The 22,834-nt window shown below is 41.0% G+C and overlaps 1 protein-coding gene across 2 annotated transcripts in view; it reads left to right on the top strand.

The window, feature by feature from the left end:
- The window catches only part of ADAM12 (ADAM metallopeptidase domain 12), a 387,521-nt gene that overhangs the window by 41,228 nt on the left and 323,459 nt on the right, over positions 1–22,834 (top strand). For both annotated transcript variants that reach the window (XM_059900751.1, XM_059900749.1), the window contains exon 2: positions 19,590–19,726. In XM_059900751.1, the coding sequence (XP_059756734.1) occupies positions 19,590–19,726 (137 nt within the window). The remainder of the gene's footprint in view (positions 1–19,589; positions 19,727–22,834) is intronic.

Here is a 22,834-nt window from a genome sequence, read left to right on the forward strand (position 1 = left end):
GCTAGCTTTTTCTGCCTTTGACTAGCAGAAGCGAGCATATTAGTATATGCATTGTTATAGATTTCATGTTCAAGTGGTTTTCCTAGATGAAGAGAGATTCAGAACTTTTGACCTTTATTAAAATACGAGTTGCCACCCTTGATAATTTCATTCTAAAGGTGGAGATTTTGAGAGCAGTATCCTCTTTGTTTACGGAATTATGCAAATATTTGGCTTCTAGTGGGTCTTGGGTCTCTTTGGGCTCTAGTCTCTTCTAACAATTGCATACTAAAACAGGCATCTCTGGGCAGTGGCCCGCTCCTAAACTTAGCTTTCTTTAACATGTTTAAAAAGCAAATAATTTTGGTATTGTGGTCTGCTGCAGACATCATTTGTACTTTAGCCAGGATATTATTTGAGAACTGCGAAGCTCTCTAGGTATTCCGTCCGTATATAAACCATGTGTTAGAAAGATATAAATTCAGTTTTGAAATATTTGTTAGACTGCTTTTGGCTTTCAGTCCGTGCCAAACATGTGCTTTGGTGGCAGATGGAGTCATGTGGACCCTTGAATGAAACTCTTTATTTTGTATAGACTTTGTCTTCTAGCAGTTGCATTAGACAAGTTGGGAGATTACGAGGATCCTGGTATTTAAGGGGTGTGTTCTCGAGTGAACTTAAGATCTCTTTTCCTCCTTTAAAGTATGTCACTAGGTCGTTTGGTTTCAAATTCTGTGCTGTAGAAAATATTGTGATACACCCTGAATTGATGGAGAATCACTAGTTTCTGGTATTCGCATGTTAACTTCAAATTTTGAAACTAGGACATGTTCCTAAGAACTGGTTGAAATTTTTTGGCTTTGGGGCCAGTGAACTATTCAAGGAAGCCTAAATCTAGCACTACCTGATGAAACGGGACTCCTAGTTCAGTCTGAATTTCAGATAAACATTGAATAATTTTTCAGTGTAAGTAGGTCCCCAATAGTGCAGGGAACATACTTATACTACAAAATCATTTGTTGATTATCTGAAATTCAGAATGAATTGAAAGTCAGATTTTTGTTTGCTACATCTGGCAACTTGACATAGATCCCAGTTTATTATTCACTGTCATAAACAGTGACTATCAAAGAAAATTTACTCAGTGATGAAGGCTGGAGGTGGAGGAGATCTCAGTCCAGCTCTTCCATATAATAAAAACGAATGTTCTATTTGAACAAAGTCAGAAAGCAGACCAGGAGTAGATCACATCTATTGCACTTCTAATTGGAGTCAGGCCATTACCTTCTGTTTTTTTTTAACATCTTTATTGGAGTATAATTGCTTTACAATGTTATGTTAGTTGCTGCTGTATAACAAAGTGAATCAGCTATATGCGTACATATATCGCTGTATCCCCTCCCTCTTGCGTCTCCCTCCCACCCTCCCTATCCCACCCCTCTAGGTGGTCACAGAGCAGTGAGCTGAGCCATTACCTTTTTTCTCTTCATATATGTCCATTTCCTCACATTTCCCCTTCCTTGCTGTTTGTTTCTGTGTTGTGTAGATGGACCTGGGGTATAAGTCTAAGAAGCCTTTTTTTCCCTCCCTTCTCCTCTTCATACCCCTTCCCCCCATGCGTGAATGCCCAAATCCTGCCTATTCAAGGCCTGGTATAATTGGCACCCCTTTGGTGGAGACTTCCTGGACCATCTCAACTACATTTTGTTTTCTGCTTCAACTCTGGTTGCTCTTAAAGACGTTTATCCTTTTCTTCACTAGACTTTCTGCTCCTTGAGGGCAGAGTCAAGTTTAATCTCAGGAAAGAACACACAGCATGAAAGCTGCCAGGAAATCGACACTCGGAAAAGGTTTCTTTCCTTCCTTCTTTTCCTGTGTAATGGCTACTCCTAATTGAGTGCTACTGTGTACCAGGTGTTTCCACAAACCATCTCCTTGAATTTTCTCAGCTATTCCAGGGGTGCAGTACTGTGTACTCCATTGTACACATTAGAAAGGTCCCACCTTTGGTGAAAGGCAGAGCTTGAACTGTCGTTGATCCACATGGAACCCTGAAATGCTGTTGGCTTTTATCCGACACCACCTACCAACACACCACGCTGAACAGCAGAAGACAACTCCCCACTGGGCGTGTGACAGCCAGCCTCTACTCTTAGGGGAGGATTCTGGTTGACTCAGCAGTTGTTTGTTTGTTTGTTTTGGAAATAAGCCTGCTTAATATTCTTAACTCATAGTTTCACATGCATAAATTAGAACAAATTAGGCCCATTAAAAATGGGCAGTATAGAACTGATAACCAACAAGGTCCTACTGTATAGCACAGGGAACTATATTCAATATCCTGTAATAAACCATAATGGAAAAGAATAAAAAAAATAGATATGAGCAAATAATCCTCAAACTAAGAAAAGAAAATATCTGATAAAAACGTGAGGGACTTCCCTGGTGGTCTCGTGGTTAAGACTCCACACTTCCAATGCAGGGGGCGTGGATTCAATCCGTGGTCGGGAACGAAGATCCCACATGCTGTGCAGCCAAAAAAAACAAAAAGGGAAAAAGTTCAACCTCAGTGACGAATAAATGCACATTGAAACAACAAAGAAATATGTTTTTTTCTTTACCAATGGTCATATATTTTTTAGAGGGCTTTTTCTTTATAATAATTGTCTACTGGGTTGTCATCCTGCCAGGGCCTGGTCATTGTTGAATAGATGGGAAGCAGTCACAGTTCAGATCCAGCAAGGGCGGGAGGGAGCCCTGGCCACTTCCTACCCCCTCGACCATGTCCATCAGTTCAGGGAAGCAACAGAAAATTGTACCCTCCTCTTGCTGAGTCAACTGTGCCCATACTGTGTGACCAGAAGCTGAAACAGGAAAAGACAGGACCAGCTCCCGGTGTTGTCAGCTGCCCTCTCACGAGGGTGGCACTTGGTTGGCATATCAGTGCTAATTTTACAGAGAATGGAAAGTCCATTTAGAATAATGAATGCATCCTTAGCGTGAATTTTAAACCAGGGCAGTGACACTCAGCCTACCAATGCACCTGCTCTCAAAAGATACTTATTGGCCAGCAAAGGATTGGCTAGTTCTCTTGTCTATGGGAATAGGTCAGAACAGAGCTGGGTATTACTGAGAGGAAACTGCTGGAAAATTCTTTTATTTTTTTAATCAATTTTTTATTGGAGTATAGTTGATTTACAATGTTGTGTTAGTTTCGGCTGTACAGCAAAGTGAATCGGTTATACATATACATATATCCACTCTTTTTTAGATTATTTTCCAATATAGGTCATTACAGAGTATTGAGTAGAGTTCCCTGTGCTATACAGTAGGTTCTTATTAGTTATTTATTTTATATATAGTAGTGTGTATATGTCAATCCCAATCCCCCAATTTATCCCCCTCCACTTGGCAACCGTAAGTTTGTTTTCTACATCTGTGACTCTATTTCTGTCTTATAAATAAGTTCATTTGTACCGTTTTTTTAGATTCCACATATAAGCGATATCATATGATATTTGTCTTTCTCTGTCTGACTTACTTCACTCAGTATGACCATCTCTAGGTCCATCCATGTCACTGCAAATGGCATTATTTTGTTCTTTTTTTATGGCTGAGTAATATTCCATTATGTATACCTACCACATCTTCTTTATCCATTCATCTTCAATGGACATTTAGGTTGCTTCCATGTCCTGGCTACTGTAAATAGTACAGCAATGAACATTAGGGGTGCATGTATCTTTTCGAATTATGGTTTTCTCTGGATATATGCTCAGGAGTGGGACTGCTGGATCATATGGTAGCTCTATTTTTACGTTTTCAAGGAACCTCCACACTGTTCTCCATAGTGGCTGTACCAATTTACATTCCCACCAATAGTGTAGGAGGGTTCCCTTTTCTCCACACCCTCTCCAGCATTTATTGTTTGTAGATTTTTTGATGTTGGCCATTCTGTCTGGTGTGAGGTGATTCCTCACTGTAGTTCTGATTTGCATCTCTCTAATAATTAGTGATGTTGAGCATCTTTTCATGTGCTTTTTGACCATCTGCATGTCTTCTTTCTTTTTTTAAATTAAATTTAATTAATTTATTTTTTATACAGCAGGTTCTTATTAGTTATCCATTTTATACATATTAGTGTATACATGTCAATCCCAATCTCCCAATTCATCCTACCACCACCACACCCCCTCACCTTTCTCCCCTTGGTGTCCACATTTGTCCTCTACATCTGTGTCTCTATTGCTGCCTTGCAAACCGGTTCATCTGTACCATTTTTCTAGATTCTACATATATGCGTTAATGTACGATATTTGTTTTTCTATTTCTGACTTATTTCACTCTGTATGACAGTCTCTAGATCCATCCACGTCTCTACAAATGACCCAATTTCTTTCCTTTTATGGCTGAGTAATATTCCATTGTATATATGTACCACATCTTCTTTATCCATTCGTCTGTAGATGGGCATTTAGGTTGCTTCCATGATCTGGCTATTGCAAATAGTGCTGCAGTGAATATTGGGGTGCATGTGTCTTTTTGAATTATGGTTTTCTCTGGGTATATGCCCAGTATTGGGATTGCTGGGTCATATGCTAATTCTATTTTTAGTTTTTTTAAGGAACCTCCATACTGTTCTCCATAGTGGCTGTATCAATTTACATTCCCACCAGCAGTACAAAGGATTCCCTTTGCTCCACACCCTCTCCAGCATTTGTTGTTTGTAGATTTTCTGATGATGCCCATTCTAACTGGTGTGAGGTGATACCTCATTGTAGTTTTGATTTGCATTTCTCTAATAATTAGTGATGTTGAGTAGCTTTTCATGTGCCTCTTGGCCATCTGTATGTCTTCTTTGGAGAAATGTCTATTTAGGTCTTCCGCCCATTTTTGGATTAGGTTGTTTGTTTTTTTAATATTGAGCTGCATGAACTGTTTATATATTTTGGAGATTAATCCTTTGTCCGTTGCTTCATTGCAAATATTTTCTCCCATTCTGAGGGTTGTCTTTTCATCCTGTTTATAGTTTCCTTTGCTGTGCAAAAGCTTTGAAGTTTCATTAGGTCCCATTTGTTTATTTTTGTTTTTATTTCCATTGCTCTAGGAGGTGAATCAAAAAAGATTTTGCTTTGATTTATGTCAAAGGGTGTTCTGCCTATGTTTTCCTCTAAGAGTTTTATACTGTCTGGTTTTACCTTTAGGTCTTTAATCCATTTTGAGTTAATTTCTGTGTGTAGTGTTCTAATTGTTCTAATTGGTATGTTCTAATTTCATTCTTTTACATGTAGCTGCCCAGTTTTCCCAGCACCACTTATTGAAGAGACTGTCTTTTCTCCATTGTATATCCTTCCCTCCTTTGTCATAGATTAGTTGACCATAGGTGTGTGGGTTTATCTGTGGGCTTTCTATCCTGTTCCATTGATCTATATTTCTGTCTTTGTGACAATACCATATTGTCTTGATTACTGTAGCTTTGTAGTATAGTCTGAAGTCAGGGAGTCTGATTCCTCCAGCTCCATTTTTTCCCCTCAAGATTGCTTTGGCTGTTCAGGATCTTTTGTGTCTCCATACAAATTTTAAGATTGTTTTGCTCTAGTTCTGTGAAAAATGCCAGGGGTAGTTTGATAGGGATTGCATTGAATCTGTAGGTTGCTTTGGGTAGTATAGTCATTTTCATAATATTGATTCTTCCAATCCAAGAACATGGTATATCTCTCCATCTGTTTGTGTCATCTTTGATTTCTTTCATCAATGTCTTATAGTTTTCTGAGTGCAGGTCTTTTACCTCCTTAGGTAGCTTTATTCCTAGGTATTTTATTATTTTTGTTGCAATTGTGAATGGGATTGTTTCCTTAACCTCTCTTTCTGATCTTTCATTGTTAGTGTATAGGAATGCAAGAGATTTCTGTGCATTAATTTTGTATCCTGCAACTTTACCAAATTCATTGATTAGCTCTAGTAATTTTCTGGTGGCAGTTTTAGGATTATCTGTGTATAGTATCATGTCATCTGCAAACATTGATAGTTTTACTTCTTCTTTTCCAATTTGTATTCCTTTTATTTCTTTTTCTTCTCTGATTGCCATTGCTAGGACTTCCGAAACTATGTTGAATATAGTGGCGAGAGTGGACATCCTTGTCTTGTTCCTGATCTTAGAGGAAATGGTTTCAGTTTTCACCATTGAGAATGATGTTGGCTGTGGGTTTGTCATATATGGCCTTTATTATGTTGAGGTAGGTTCCCTCTATGCCCACTTTCTGGAGAGTTTTTGTCATAAATGGGTGTTGGATTTTGTCAGAAGCTTTTTCTGCATCTATTGAGATGATCATATGGTTTTTATTCTTCGATTTGTTGCTATGGTGTATCACATTGATTGATTTGCATATATTGAAGAATCCTTGCCTCCATGGGATAAATCCCACTTGATCATGGTGTATGATCCTTTTAATGTGTTGTTGGATTCTGTTTGCTAGTATTTTGTTGAGGATTTTTGCATCAGTGATATTGGTCTGTAATTTTCTTTTTCTGTAGTTTCTTGGTCTGGTTTTGGTATCAGGGTGATGGTGGCCTCATAGTATGAGTTTTGGAATGTACCTTCCTCTGCAATTTTTTGGAAGAGTTTGAGAAGGATGGGTTAGAGATTTAGCTCTTCTCTAAATGTTTGATAGAATTCACCTGTGAAACCATCTGGTCCTGGACTTTTGTTTATTGGAAGATTTGTAATCACAGTTTCATTTTCATTGCCTGTGATTGTCTGTTCATATTTTCTATTTCTTCCTGTTTCTTCAGTCTTGGAAGGTTATACCTTTCTAAGAATTTGTCCATTTCTTCCAGGTTGTCCATTTTATTGGCACTGAGTTTCTTGTAGTAGTCTCTTATGATACTTTGTATTTCTGTGGTGTCCATTGTAACTTCTCCTTTTTCATTTCTAATTTTATTGATTTGAGTCTTCTCCCTCTTTTTCTTGATGAGTCTGGCTAAAGGTTTATCAATTTTGTTTATCTCCTCAAAGAACCAGCTTTTAGTTTTATTGATCTTTGCTATTGTTTTCTTTGTTTCTATTTCATTTATTTCTGCTCTGATCTTTATGATTTCTTTCCTTCTACTAACTTTGGGTTTTGTTTGTTCTTCTTTCTCTAGTTTCTTTAGGTGTAAGGTTAGATTATTTCTTTGTGATTTTTCTTGTTTCTTGAGGTAGGATTATATTGCCATAACCTTCCCTCTTAGAACTGCTTTTGCTGCATCCCATAGGTTTTGGATTGTCATGTTTTTGTTGTCATTTGTCTCTAGGTATTTTTTGATTTCCTCTGATTTCTTCAGTGATCTCTTGGTTATTTAGTAACGTATTGTTTAGCCTCCATGTGTTTGTGTGTTTTACGGTTTTTTTTCCCTGTAATTGATTTCTTATCTCACAGCATTTTGGTCGGAAGAGATGCTTGATATGATTTCAATTTTCTTAAATTTACTGAGGCTTGATTTGTGACCCAAGATGTGATCTATCCTGGAGAATGTTCCATGCGCGCTTGAGAAGAAAGTGTAACCTGCTGTTTTCGGATGGAATGTCCTATAAATATCAATTAAATCTATCTGATCTATTGTGTCATTTAAAGCTTCTGTTTCCTTATTAATTTGGCCTGAAGTGACCCAGCACTGTAGCCTACAGGCTCTTTGGTGGGGCTAATGGTGGACTCCAGGAGGGCTCACGCCAAGGAGTACTTCCCAGAACTTCTGCTGCCAATGTCCTTTTCCCCACAGTGAGCCAGAGCCACCCCCCGCCTCTGCAGGAGACCTTCCAACATTAGTAGGTAGGTCTGGTTCAGTCTCCTATGGGGTCACTGCTCCTTCCCCCGGGTCTTGATGCGCACACTACTTTGTGTGTGCCCTCCAAGAGTGGAGTCTCTGTTTCCTCCAGTCCTGTCGAAATCCTGCAGTCAAATCCTGGTAGCCTTCAAAGTCTGATTCTCTGGGAATTCCTCCTCCCATTGCCGGACCCCCAGATTGGAAAGTCTGACGTGGGGCTCAGAACCTTCACTCCAGTGGGTGGACTTCTGTGGTATAAGTGTTCTCCAGTTTGTGAGTCACCCACCGAGCGGTTATAGGATTTGATTTTATTGTGATTGTGCCCCTCATACCATCTCATTTTGGCTTCTCCTTTGTCTTTGGATGTGGGGTATCTTTTTTTTGGTGAGTTCCAGTGTCTTCCTGTTGATGTTTGTTCAGCAGTTAGTTGTGATTCCAGTGCTCTCGCAAGAGGGAGTGAGCGCACGTCCTTCTACTCCGCCATCTTGAACCAGTCCTGGAAAATTCTTAAACTGAACAGTTTTCTTTACTTTTTTGACTTTATCTGTGTGAGGTGAAGCAAAGACTTAAAGACAGGTAAGCACCTTGTTCAGTTTCAACAAACTGAGAATAAAAATATTTCTAATCAAAATTATTAAACACCATCCTAGCTCATTCTAGAAGCCTAGTCAATATTTGTCAAATCAAATAGAACTAAAACCTCTCTGAGCTCAGGACTCCAATCCTATGTCATAATCATTTGAGGTGTCCTGTTTGACTATTTAAATTAGGGCCCCCCGAATTCAGTGGGCAAAGTCAATAACTAGAAAATTAAAGTCATAAAAATCGTATCGGCACCTGCCTCCTGATAGCCACATTTTCCTTCGCCTTGGTCATTAGGACTTAGGCAGGTGTTCCCTAACTTAGCAACCTCCATCCTCACTCTCCTTCAAGTCCAAGACTCCGTCTCTTGCCCTGTTCCTCCCCACCATCTGGCCCAAGCCACAGCCTCCCTACAATTGAGTTCCCAGCAGGTGGAGAAGTGGAAAAGGGGAAGTTCCTGAAGCAGGGGCGGGAGGTAGAGGATACGGCCGTGGTATTGCATTGTGGAATTCTGAATATATTTTCTCATAAACACATATGGGGTTTAGGTCTATAAGCTCTTCGCTGAGTGAAAACTTAGAGCATCTTTCTCATAAAGAAAATGAAGTGTTTCTAAATGGTGATATGAGAGTCAAGCACATTATGAGTTCATAAGTGTTGCAGAACCAGCCTTCAGAAACTCACCAAGTCTGTAGAAAAGGCATTCAAGTTCAAATAATCAGCCTGCGCTCATACTCTTGGTGTGCAGCTGCATTCTTGCTGGATTTAGTGCTCCCTTGGTTAGCATGGCAGGTACACACTTCGAGTAGAGGAGGAAGTGTCAGGCTTCCATGATGACAATTTCTATTCTAGTCCCTTAGTTCTCTGTTCTGATCTTAATTTGGCTTTTCAAGGAAGGTTTTCTGCTGGGAAGATAATGAGCAAAATGCTTTAGATGAGGATTCTGGTTGACTTGCCAGTTCTTTTTCATTAAAAATAAGTAAGTTGGAATTCTGGCTTATAAATAAGGCTCATATGGGTTTGGTTCTGTGCATCAACCTGTAAGGAGCCAGACGTTGCTGGGTGAGCTAAAGGTCAATCACCTGTCAGAACCTCCATGAGGAGAACCATGCCTCGGGACCCCTCCCTGATGTTGTTATGACCCCAAGGTCATGTGAACTTTTTATTTGTTTGGTAATAATTCACTAAATAGGTACTTGTCTGCATATGAGGACACAGCAGTAAATTAGACAAATAAGGCCCCTACCACTTGCCATTTTATATTTGGGGGTGGGGTGGAGGAAACAAAAGGGTAAATGAACAAATTTGGATGCTAGTAAGTGCTATAAAAGGAACAAAATAGGATGACGGGCTGGAGAGAAGCTTCGGATGGAAGGAAGGGTATAAATTAGGGCAGCCCGTCTGAGGTGGTAATGTTTGAGCTGAGACATAAATCATGAGCTTTGAGGGTGAGCAGAGGTTTGAGAGTAGGGTCTTCTCAGGAGAGGGAACAGCAAATGCAAAGGATAATGAGATAGGACATAGCTGGACATATGAAGGGTCAGAAGGGTGGTCAGTGTGGTCACAGCAGAGGTGGCAAGATGGAGCTCTCAGGGCACGAGGTTCCAGAACTTATAGGACTCAGGAAGGAATGTGAATTTTATTCCAAGTGTTTCCTGGCCAGAGTGATTGTTTATCGTATGGTGTGGCTGGAGCATAGATCCTTGAACTTGGCTGTCTGGGTTCACTTCCTGGCTTCACAGTTTTTTGGACATGGGTGAGTTTCTTAACTTCTCTGTGCCTCAGTTTCTTCATCTACTAAATGGGGAAAAATATCCTAGGGCTGTTGTGAAGTTTAAACAGGTGAAATTTATAAAAGATTAGAATGTGGTTTGGTGCATAGCACTTGCTTAACTAGTGTTCACCACTGTAATCTAGAAATGTTTATTAGTTATGAAATCTATGCTCAACATTGCATTTTGCCCTATGAATAGTTCTCATTTATCCATTCTTCTCCAATCTTCACACACTCCATTCTCAGGCAGAGAATTTTTCAAACTGAATTAGATTTACTCTGCATAAAATCCTATGATGCCTTTCAACTGTACTCAAATAAAATCCAAGCACTGTCTCAGCAGGCCCAGCATGCTCTAGGCCTCATCTACCCTCTATACTTCTGCTCATACCTCTGTCCGTCCCATTTCTCGCTCCATTTTAGCCATACTGACCCTTTCTCCTCTAGAACACACTAAGCTCTCTACTGCCTTATGGCATTTGTGTTCACGTTCTCTTGATGGAAAACCCCACTGTAGACTTTTGTTCTTATCAAATGTATCCTCTCCTTTAAGATTGGAGGAGTGGTAGCCTGTAGGTGAGGAGGCTACAAAGAAGGATTCAGCTAGAAAGTAGAGTTTTTAGAAAACAGAAGAAAGCAAAATCAAAGCACAAAATACCCAACTGGATTTGTTGAATGTGGGCGATAAAAAAAAAGACCATGCCCAAGATGTCGCCCAGCCATGTGACTTAAGGAGTGATGGTGAATGGTGGTGGCTCTGGAAAGACATGTAGGATGGAAGATGTTTTGTTTTCTGATTGGGGGATGGAGGGAAGCCTTTGGTTTTTAAACAGGCTGAGTTTGAGGTGATGACGGTGACAAGACATTGAAATTAGTGTCCAGCAGATTATTGTAATACAGACTGCGCTTGGGTGAATTGGCCAGATGGAAAAATATTGATTTGGGCAACATCAGTTTAAAAATTAATGAGTTCTCTCAGGGACAGTAAGAGTAGGGAGGGAAGATCAGTTCCAAGAGCTGAGACTTGGGAGACGTTCAAGTCCCCCCAGGAGGAAGGGAGGCAGGGGAAAGGAGTATGAGTGGAGAAGAGCCCTGGTTGAAGAAGTGGAAGAAAACCAGAGTCACTAAGTGCTGCTGAGTTGGGAGTATATTTCAGCAGGAGGTGGTCGATAATGATAATGGTGCAGCGAGGATATGATTGCCCTTAGATGGCACGGGGTCTTTAGCATAGATGCTAAATGGCTGCTCTATCATTGTTGTTTAATTCCATCTAGTAGGTTTACAGTAGTGAATGGGATAAACCAGTTTCTATTTTTGTCCTTTTGCTGTTCACTTCCAAAATTTGCTCCTGGGATAAGATTTTAATAATTGGTTCCATTTTTCCCTTACCTTATTTCTTGCAAAGTCAATTTTGGAGAATTCTGACCCCCATCCTCCACCCCAAAAATACTACAGATGAATTCCTGCAGCATGTCTTTGCCCCTGTGATGAAGGACAAAGTGAATGACTGCATTTGAAATGCAAAGGGCTTGGGTTTTGTCATTAATTCTGCCACTTATTATTGGGAAACATTAGAAATAACCTATATAACTTCATTATTTAGTTTCACCATTCATAAAATAGGACTTGCATTAGCTTCCACTGACCAGCAAAGGAATATAAAAATATAAGTTAATGTTGTAAATGACTTTGCTCCCCGCAGATAGGAGACACTTTAGACATGAAAAGTTATTTCTATGTGTAGTAGAGACAACTTGTGCTTGGGATATGAATCCATTTGAAACATTAATGGGAAGAAGTAACTAGCTTTCTTTGAATTTTGAAATGACATATAAAACATCGTTTCAAAATTGTAATTGTTCCATAGTACTTGATTGCGTTTATTTCCAAATGGGCTGTGTCCTCAGAAATGCCCAGGGCTGTGCATCTGTGATGCCAGGAAAGCTGGTAAGAAAGTAAAACATCATAAATCAGTTGATTTGTCATCATGAGTCCAAATGATTTTTTAAATTTTTTATCCATCATAAAAGTAATATGTCTGATTATAGGAAAATCAGAGTTACATGCAAACATAAAGGAGAAACACAATGAATTCATAGCCCTAACACTCAGAAAAAAAAAACTGCAAGAGCATTTTGGTGTATTTATTTCCAAAAACTGATTAAAAAAAACAAAAACAAAAAACTAAGCTAAATGACAGCCACCTATGCTTTGCATCCATGATGTCACTTGGCTCTCTTGCCAGCCCTTTGCGGTAGACACTGGTCGGTAGCCTTCCTGGACATGTAAAGGATTTGCGTATCAAGGAGGGCAGGAGACTGGCCCAAGAGCATCCATGTAGCCTGTGGGGGGATGCACAGTGCCTCTTCTGACTCAAAATACTTCAGCTTCTTCCCTTACATGAGGCTGTGTCTTGATAATTCAGCCTTCCGGTGTGGATAATTACAATCTTAGGGTCTGAGCAAATCTGGTTCTGTTCCAACATACTTTTATCAAAGTAGTTATGTGACTGTCACTTGGTGTCACCTTCCTAAACCAACTTTTAATTTCTGTGCCATTTCAGAGCATTGTAGCCAATAACCAAAAAAAAATGTCTATGTTCCGTAGACTTCTCTGGAGGTACTTAGAGGGGCCTTTCTACTGCCTAAGGATCAACTACTTTTACATACCTCTGCCTTCTTATACTCTAGGAAACCTTGTCAATTGCTTTATGCTTTTCACTTGACGGCAGTCACTGCATCTTTCCTCCATCTGAACAAATAGCAATGTTAGAAGAGAGATGAAAGGTAAAGACTCCAGTTTGCTGGTATTTGGAGCCATGAGCGATAACAGCCATTCATCTCTGAGCCTTTTGATACTGAATTGCTCTAGAATGACGTTCTTCTTGCAAGATGCAGATTAGATCTTTAAATGATTATTAATAGACTTTATTTTAAAGGATAGTTTTATATTTACAGGAAAATGGAGAAGACAGTAGAGTTCCCCTACACCCCATAACCAGTTTCCCCCTATTATTAACATCTTCCCTGAGTATTGTACAATTGTTACAATTAATGAACCGATATTGACATAATATTTTAAACTACAGTTCATACTTTATTCCAGTCTCCTTACTTTTTACCTATTGTCCTTTTTCTGTTCCTCAGTCCCAGGCAGGATTCCACAATACGTTTAGTCATTATGTCTCCTTAGGCTCCTCTTGGCTGTGACGATTTCGATGACATTGATAGTTTTGAGGTGCGCTGGTCAAATCTATTGTAGGATGCACCTGTATTGGCATTTGTCTCAAGATTAGATTGGGGTTATGGTTTTTAGGGATTAAGATCACAGAGGTAAAGCGTCATTTTCATCATATCCTATGAAGAGTACATCCCAACAACAGGACTACGGTTGTTGATGTTGACCTTTATCATCTGGGTGACGTAGTGTTTTTCAGGTTTTTCCACTGTAAAATTACTCTTTTTTAGATTAACTTTTGCCATGGTTCTTTTTAAACATCCTTGAGCTATACCATTTAAAAATCACATCCCCTGGGCTTCCCTGGTGGCACAGTGGTTAAGAATCCGCCTGCCACTGCAGGGGACACGGGTTCGAGCCCTGGTCTAGGAAGATCTCACATGCCGCGGAGCAACTAAGCCCGTGTGCCACAACTACTGAGCCTGCGCTCTAGAGCCCATGAGCCACAACTACTGAAGCCCGTGTGCCTAGAGCCCACGCTCCACAACAAGAGAAGCCACCGCAATGAGAAGCCCGTGCACCGCAATGAAGAGTAGCCACCTCTTGCCACAACTAGAGAAAACTCGTGCACAGCAACAAAGACCCAACGCAGCCAAAAATAAAGAAAAAAATTAAATTAAAATTTAAAAAAGTTAAAAATAAAAATCACCTCCCTAATTATCACCCATGGAGTCTGCAGATGAGATGAGAGATTGACGTTGTTATTTGGATAAGACTATAGATAGGAATCTGAACCAGGGAAATATATTTGTCCTTTATGGGAATGTTGCCACCATATTTCTCTGAACCAAGATGCTGCTCAGTCAATTTTATAAGATTTTCTTTAGCTCTCAGATATTTGGAGCTAATAAAAGTGCTTTATGCATTTCCAGGGCCTTGTCCCCAGATTCTTTTGCAGTTCATAATGGTTGCCTCAATTTTTTCCCCCCAGCTAGATTTTCTAAGGAATATTTATCTTTTTTTAAAATATATTTATTTATTTATTTTTGGCTGCATTGGGTCTTTGTTGCTGCGCACAGGCTTTTCTCTAGTTGCGGTGAGCGGGAGCTACTCTTCGTTGCAGTGCACAGGCTTCTCATTGCGGTGGCTTCTCTTGTTGGGGAGCACAGGCTCTAGGCACGTGGGCTTCACTAGTTGTGGCACGGGGGCTCAGTAGTTGTGGCTTGCGGGCTCTAGAGCGCAGGCTCAGTAGTTGTGGCGCGTGGGCTTAGTTGCTCCACAGCACGTGGGATCTTCCCAGACCAGGGCACAAACCCATGTCCCCTGCATTGGCAGGTGGATTCTTAACAACTGTGCCACCAGGGAAGCCCAGGAATATTTATCTTAATCCTACTTTTGGTACCTCAGATTAATTCTCCTCTCTTAGGTTCATATAGGGATTGATAGTGATTTCCCTTTAAAGCCAGAATTCCAGGCATGATGTTTTAAGTTTTGTCTTGACTAGTAATCTGGGTTGTTACCCCAGTGGCCCATTGGGCAGCTTGAATGGATACCCGCCAAGTACCTAAATATCCACATTTTCTAATGATGGATATGAAGTTGTCATCTTCACACTATTAGCACGGTTTGGTTGGAGAACCACTGTCTAGGAGTCTGGAAACTTGGATTCTGACATCCTAGTCTGATCTTATGCGTTAAGCTTTTCAAAAGCCCTTTGACTACACTGACTTATTTGAGCTTCCTTGATCCTATGAGAATTAGTGGGGGAGAGAATGTGGTCCCCATTCTGTAGAGGGCAGAACCTCAGATGCATACTTTGACTGAGGGCAATAAATCAAAGAGGAGTCAAGACCAGAGCCAAAGCTTGTGGCTCCAAGGTGTTCATTGTTCATGATCTCAGAACTCCGTGTCAACCTTCACCTCCGGTGAGCTGAAGCCCTTGGGTGGGCATTAGGGTAGTCTGGGCCTCCCTTAGTAAGCTAGGCCAAGGAGGCTTGGCCGGAGCAGGAACGAGGCAAGACTTCCTTGGGCAGCCAGGCTCCGGGTGATTCACACGGAGGGGGGATCTGAAGTCACTTTGGGGGGTGTCCTCATTGCTGGCTTTTCCAAGACCTTAAAAGCCATGGCTGCAAAGATTCTTGCCTAAGGAACTGGGTCTATAACTTCCTTTTTCACCAGCCATAATCAGGTCTGAAGATGACAAACTCAGACAAGCAAAGAAGGCACACACATATATACCTCATGGGAAAGCAGAGCTGATTGTCACAGACGATAATTGTGGTAGGAACCCAAATATTCTAATATGCTTTTTTTCCACCATGAGACTGAGGCAAACTGGCCATTTTATCAAAAGGACAAGTCATGTATCTGGTTACTCAACAGACAGAAAGCTGGAAGTTCCTCCTCAAGATAAGCTATTGACATTCACATTTTTTATTTAGTCAACTGAGTTTTGTTGATGCCCAACTATTTGGAAAAACAAAATGTGTGCAAACTGTATATTTTCTAAGGTCATATTTTTTCCCCTGGGTTTCTAGGGCTTGAATGTGTGGCCTGCTTTTATGGTTTGTCAACAAGATCACTCCATAAAATGCATTCTGATATCTCACAGCTGTGTATAATTTATTCTGTCTATCCATGCAGCACAAATAAAATTTTTATTTGCATCATCTAAAAGAAATACCAGTGTATAAATATATAAGCAAAGCTCATAAGAAACCATCTTCTGACTCCATATACTGCTGGGGGGATATTGTGCAACCAATTAAAAAGCTGAGAGATGGCTTCATTATCCATGTAGATAGATCATAAATACTGTACTCAGCAAATAGTATAGTTATTCAATTTCTTTAAAAGGTTGCACAACACTCTCCCAGTGCTGGCACAGTCTGCCTCTCAATTCTCCTTGGAATATTTAGAAAATAAAGCCTCTTAGAGGGGGGAAGAAAAATCAGCCCCGAAGGACTTCTTTTGATTAAGACGTTGGAATATGTAGGTGAAAAGGGAAATGTTCAGTGGTTGGAACATTTTGCCTTTAGGAGAGTAAATAACTGTCTTTCTCTGCTCCTAGGAGTCTTGGAGGATAAAGGTCCAGGGGACTAAGAATGTTCTTTATATTTGGTTCATGCAGCTTCAGTTTGATTATCGAATAGTAAACCCCATGAAGGTCCCCTGCCCAGCTTCCCCCAAGTCAAGGATGTGGGCTTGCTGCCACTCCCGGCGCCCCCACTGGCAGAGGCAAGCTAGTGATGCAACCAAGGGACCTGGATTTCATGGCACCATCTCTTTCTTCTAAGACAGGCAGCTTCTGCATGAGTCCTGTTAAATGCAAAGACATTTTCTCTAGGTCTCTGAGGCCTGGGTGATAATCTTCCATGCCTTTGAGCATTGTGGCTGGAATAACCATGAAAACCCTCGCGTCTTCTGCGGCTGGGTGGTGGGTGATACAGGACTCCGGTTTTAGGTTTAACAAGCCTTGGGCAATTGGATTTGCGATTAAGTACTCAATTTAACAACCTACTTGCATTGGAAACTTAGGCTCACAGAACTGCCAGGAGTAGCTTATAATCCAATTGGTTTGTTTATGTAGAGGAAATTTGAAAATGTTTGCAATCACTTTCTGAGCAGTTTTACCTGACTTTTCAGAAGATTAACATGTCAGCCGGGGTAACTCTTGGCACATGGCATGGTTTTCACTGGCTGAGGGGAAAGTTCAGACGGATCTGCCGTTTTCACCCCATAATTGTGGGTATTTCAAAGCCTTCTTAATCCAATTCAAACAACACACCAGCACTCTTTCAAGATAAGTTAAGTTAATGGCAGGCACTCTTAGTCCTGCTCTGCAGGAGCTGTGTAACTGGACCAGAACTCACATTGTTTCAGTAAATTCCAACATGGGAATCCCACTGAGGGTCCTGAGCAAGAGACCCGGGGCTTGGCAAACCTTAGAGAGCAATGCCGATGAAACCAGTTGGTGTTCTTCACGCTTCCTATGTATCATTTACCTCGGGCCTCCCCGCCCTTTGCCTCGTTTTATGGAAAAGGAACGCACTTGCTGACCCTCTGCTGACATGTTCTTCCCACGGCTCTGGATGGGGCTGGAAGGTTCTCATCTTCACGTCTCATTTCTGTGCTTCCCATCCCAACAAATAAAGGTCTCTCCTCCCTGTGCATCAGAAGTAGCCCCTCCCCCCCACTCTACCACCACCTTGTTTTTCTCATTAAATTTTATTTTGAAATCATTTTAGATTTACAGAAGAGTTACAAGGACAGCATGGGGTGTCCCCGTAGCCCTGTTGTTTCAGGGTCCTGGTTACTCTCTGAAATGGTCTTATTCCTTCAGCCGTCTCTCTCCCAATATAATAATACAAATCACGAGGGCAGCTTGATCTGTGTCCCTCTCTTAGACACACAGGATGGAGAGAACCAAGTGTGCTGGGACGAAGCTGTACTTAAGAGATGAGGGTCCCCACAGTGTAGGCAGAGGGGGCTGGCTCCAGGTGACATGAGGGTGTGCTGGGCTGAAGCAGGAAGAATGGGCTGTTTGAATGGAAGACATCAGGTCTAGAGGGCCCATCACAAGGCAAGCACTTAACAGTTAGTTGGTGAATGAGTGAGTGAGTGAATGAGTGAACGAAGAGATAAGTGGGCCAACGACTGGACCAGGACCGATGGCTAATACGTGGTCGGGTTGGTAGTGATGCTGGGGTGTGTCTTACTCCAAAGCCCATGCTTGTAACGACTCTGCACCATCTTGGAGCACATTGGAGGGCATGAAATCAAGCCACTGGATGAAGTTCATTTATTCAAGATCTGTGTGCCATCAGTGACTGCCCCCTCTGCAGCCAGGAAAGACTTGTGATGAATTCTGTGCAGACAGCCATTCTTTCCTCCATCCTGCCCTCCACTAATGTCCACAGATGTCACCACCTGGAGCCAGCCCCCTCTGCTTGCACGGCTGGAACCCTCATCTCTCCAACACACGTTCATCCCTGAAAACTCAGCTCATCCCAGCCCTGAGACCATAAGCCCTCCTCTCCTTGCTCCCCCGGCCCATGGTCCTCTCTCTCCCTCTAGAGCGCCATGTGGCCGACGGCCCCAGCTCATCCCTTCTGCCATTGGCCATAGTCCCAACTTTCGGTTCATCCTTGGTCCCTTGGCGCTCAACAACTGGGAGTTTTAAATGCTTCGTGACCAGCTTGAGAATTTTCCAGAGAGGCTGTGTCAGACAGTTAATACTCAAGTAGTAATCCTTTTGTAACCTGAATATAACTGCAGACTTCCACACTGAGGATGATAAAATGGTGTGGATTTAAAAGTATTTGGGGACCTGTAAAATGTCTAGGATTAAAATTTCAATACCATTTGTGCCCAATAAATGCGAACTCTTTAGTAACTTGAAACTGTGGTATTATGACTCAGGTCTGAAAATTATGAGTCCTGGTTGAAGAAATGGGAATAACATGTGAGGAATCAGCTCCCGTCCTTTACCTTGAGGGATAGACTGTGGTCGCACCGAATAGCAGGAGGGTGACCTCATAGGGGAGCTAGCCCGGAGAAATTACTGTATTTGTTAAGAAAGCAATACATTCTCCAGAAGAGAAAAATGTTACACTTTCCATTAGGATTGTTTATGGAAATGGGTCTACACTGAACCTGGGTCAGTATATTAGCTGGTTTGACAGTACCCCAGGAAACAAGATCACATAATAGTTGATAGAACAACTTTATTTTTTTTTTCCGTGAACCAGTCTAGTCAGTCTGAACTTGACAAATTAATTTTGTCTATAGAATCACTCCCATAAGCACATAAAATTAGCCTCCATAAGTACAGAGAGCAGAGTTGGCATTGTGTTTAACTGATTTGCTGGAACTTAAGTAAATGGATTTAGTCTTAATATAGCTAAAGCCCTGAGACTTTAAATAGAGCTGATCTTAAGCAAAGCATTAATTCATCATTTAAAAAGTCACGGCTCGTGGGTTTTTGTTGCTCTTTGAAGGACAGAATTATATACTTTGACGATGCTAATCACCCAGCACATGCCACAGGGCCTGAAGGAAAAAATTAGCTCTTGTTTTCTTTGTTACAAAATTTTTTGTGTTCGATTGACAGAGAATTAATCAGTTTTAACACTTGACTATGATTTAATAGATTATGGTGTTTCCCTGGCCTTATTCAACTTCCAGATATTTTCATTGAGTCATTGATGTCATACTTCTGATGCTAAACTCTTCCAGACTGGAATAAGCATGGAGATTTTTCTTTGTGTTGCAGGGGAGAACTTGGGAAGCAGATTCGTACCTTCTGTGCAACAGGCCGGCGCGAGGGATGGGAGAGTTGCTTACGAAGTGGTCAGTGCCTCTCTTTTGAATGGAGACCCGTGGAACCCAGTGACAAACGTGGACACAAAGGTCAGTTTTTTTGGTTTCGTTTTTCTTCTTGACTTTTCAGTGACTGAAGTTTAAAAATCACATTAACTGCATTCATATTCTCTTATTCAAGTTTTGTCTTTATCTACTTTAATTCCAACTTTATCCTTCCTTATAAAGTGAAATCTTCATTATTAAGAAGATAAAATACAAACTGGTTTTGATGTGACAGTTCTGATGAGTCTCTCAACACTGTTTGTGTCTGTGGAAACTTATTTTTCCAAGCACACCAGGGATAACATTTCCAGATATGCAACTTTCAGCTCATCTTACTTGAGTGCTGGATATTTTTCATTCATGTCTATTTCATTAACATTTCAGTTTTATCGATCAATTATTGGTAGAAACATTTTAATGCAACTTTTTTAAGAAGTTTGTAATGAGTTTTTTTAAAAAATAAATTTATTTTTTTATTTATTTTTGGCTGTGTTGGGTCTTCCTTGCTGTGCACGGGCTTTCTCTAGTTGCCGCAAGCGGGGGCTATTCTTTGTTGCGGTGCGCGGGCTTCTCATTGTGGTGGCTTCTCTTGTTGCGGAGCACGGGCTCTAGGCGCTGTGGGCTTCAGTAGTTGTGGCACGTGGACTCAGTAGTTGTGGATCGCGGGCTCTAGAGTGCAGGCTCAGTAGTTGTGGCGTGCGGGCTTAGTTGCTCCATGGCATGTGGGATCTTCCCAGACAAGGGCTTGAACCCGTGTCCCCTGCATTGGCAGACAGATTCTTAACCACTGCGCCACCGGGGAAGTCTCTGTAATGAGTTTTAATGCAGTTTTATGCTTTGTTTACTTTGACACATGTTTGATTTGAGTCTTCTATGACGTGAAAGAATAATATAAAATAATTGAAATATTAGTGATTAAATTTCATATTTTGATGAGTTTTGTCTGACAAATATAAGTGACTTTCTTAAATTTCAGAATTGTTGGAACAGTTGGAAAGGGATAAAATCTATAGAAATCTGAGCTCTTTGGAGAGATCATACAGATGGCTTTGTCCTTGTGTTATGTGGAACTATTTTTAGAGTATTTTTTATAATAGAAAACAGATTATTTTAAAAGAGCAGTTGAGATTGTGAAAATGTTCTGTAGTGTTCTGGAAGGGCTGCAGTGGGCCACCTTTGTGTCCATAATGATAATATGATTTACATCATTATTTTATTTTCTAAAGAGGCTTTCAGCTGAAAGTGAGCATTCAGAAAGGTTGGGTTAAAGGATCCAAATGCCAAATCTAAACTTTTTCAATATTTCTGCTTCATGGAGACTGTTGCAGATGGAATATACAAAGTATAAGTCAATCACGGTGACATTGATACTGTTTCCTAGAAGAAAAACTTAAGACACTAAAGAAAATTTCATCATGCTACTAATTTGCAACACGAGAAATGATACGATAGATTCAGAAAAAGAGATGTATACTGTGTTATAAAGAAAGTATATCTTTAAAATATTGATAGGCACTAATTAATAATATAAAAATATGGAACAATCTAAAGTTACTTGGGTGGTGGAAGCCTTTATGGGAGTTTTTCCCTGGTGGTAGGGTTGCCAGATTTAGCAAATAAGAGTACAGACTGCCCCATTAAACTTGGACTTAGGTAAACAATGAATATTTCTTGGCGTAAGTCTATCCCATGCAATATTTGGGATATTGTTGTTTATCACAATCCAGATTTAACTGCCGTCCTGTGTTTTATCTGGCAGCCCACCTTGGAGGGCATCAGAGCAACAAGCTGATGAAGGTTGTCAGTATGCCTTTGGAATGGACTAGTTCAGGTCGGCTCTAGTTTGTGACCTCCAGCTTCATCCTTACTACCAGCTCGCCACCTCGCAGACATCAGGAGGCATACCAGAGCGGGAACTGGCACATCCGCCCTGGCCAAGCTTACAACCTGATGGCGGGGGGCCACCAGCACCATCTTTGTAGAAAACTAGGAAAAGCCATTATTGTTTGAATGCTGTCCCACCTCCTCTAGGGGTCTGCATCCAGGATTAGAACCAGGCAGGAAGTAGGCACATACCTACTGACTAAAATAACTCCAGGTCACTGACATTATTTAAGGGAACAGCGACCTGGGTGGTTTGGGGAACAGCATCTTGTCCTACTGCCGTGGGGTTCATCTCAGCGTGTGGCTGTGGAGTCAGCCTTATGGCTCTCCCTTAATTGGTGGTTAACCACTAAGACCTTGCATGAACAGGGTGCATGTAAATGTCTGTTAACGTGTGTGTACCTGCGTGCCGTAATTCTTCACGGGGTAGCTGTGTATGTTTGTTGTGGGAATAAGGATTCTGCCACATGGCGTGTTTGTGTACGTCTTTCTTCGTCATCAAAATAACAGTCAATGCTGTCATTTTATTTTATTTTTTTAAAATTTTTTTTGGGGGGTGGGATTTATTGAAATCTTTCCTTTATTGTGCATCTTCAACATCTAGGACCAGTATCCTGTTTTCTCCATCCTGAATTCCCCTCAGAGTGCACAGTTGGGGGCAGCTGCAGTGGCTGATGCTTTTTTGGCCACAACATCTTTTGTTCACTAAATGGCGGAGGACAAACTTTGTCCACAGTGCCTCATTTTGGTCATAAATCTGACCAACTTTTGGGAGGCAGATCATGACCAATTTTGTCCCGTGGTGCTAAGAAGGCTTATTCCTACATTGAGGAGGATTCTGTGGATAGGCCCCTCAATGTGCTAATTTTCAGATTAGGCCCTGTTGACAGTCTAAAATTCTCTGGATCTCCCATCTTACTAGTCTATTATGATCTGGGAAAGTTTTCCCTTGTTCCTTCTTCCCATATCTAGAGTTGCGCTATTACAAATATTCTACGTAGAGGTATATATATGATTGATGGCCTCAAGACATTTAGTCATCATTACTTTGTTGGAGGCCTCGTTAAATATTGAGTAATGCAAGAGACAACAGTCTTATAAAATAGATGGGCTATGAGTAATACTACTAGTAACTGTAATTTTAAACTGCATTAATGGGGCGTATCTTCAAGTATGCAAAACATACCCACTTCATGAATATTTTTGCTGCACAACTATGCCTGCAGGGCCTTAGAATACAGGCTTTTAGCTTTGCATTCCTGCTTTCCT

Source organism: Balaenoptera ricei, chromosome 16 (genome assembly GCF_028023285.1).
Source record: "Balaenoptera ricei isolate mBalRic1 chromosome 16, mBalRic1.hap2, whole genome shotgun sequence".
Taxonomy (NCBI): domain Eukaryota; kingdom Metazoa; phylum Chordata; class Mammalia; order Artiodactyla; family Balaenopteridae; genus Balaenoptera; species Balaenoptera ricei.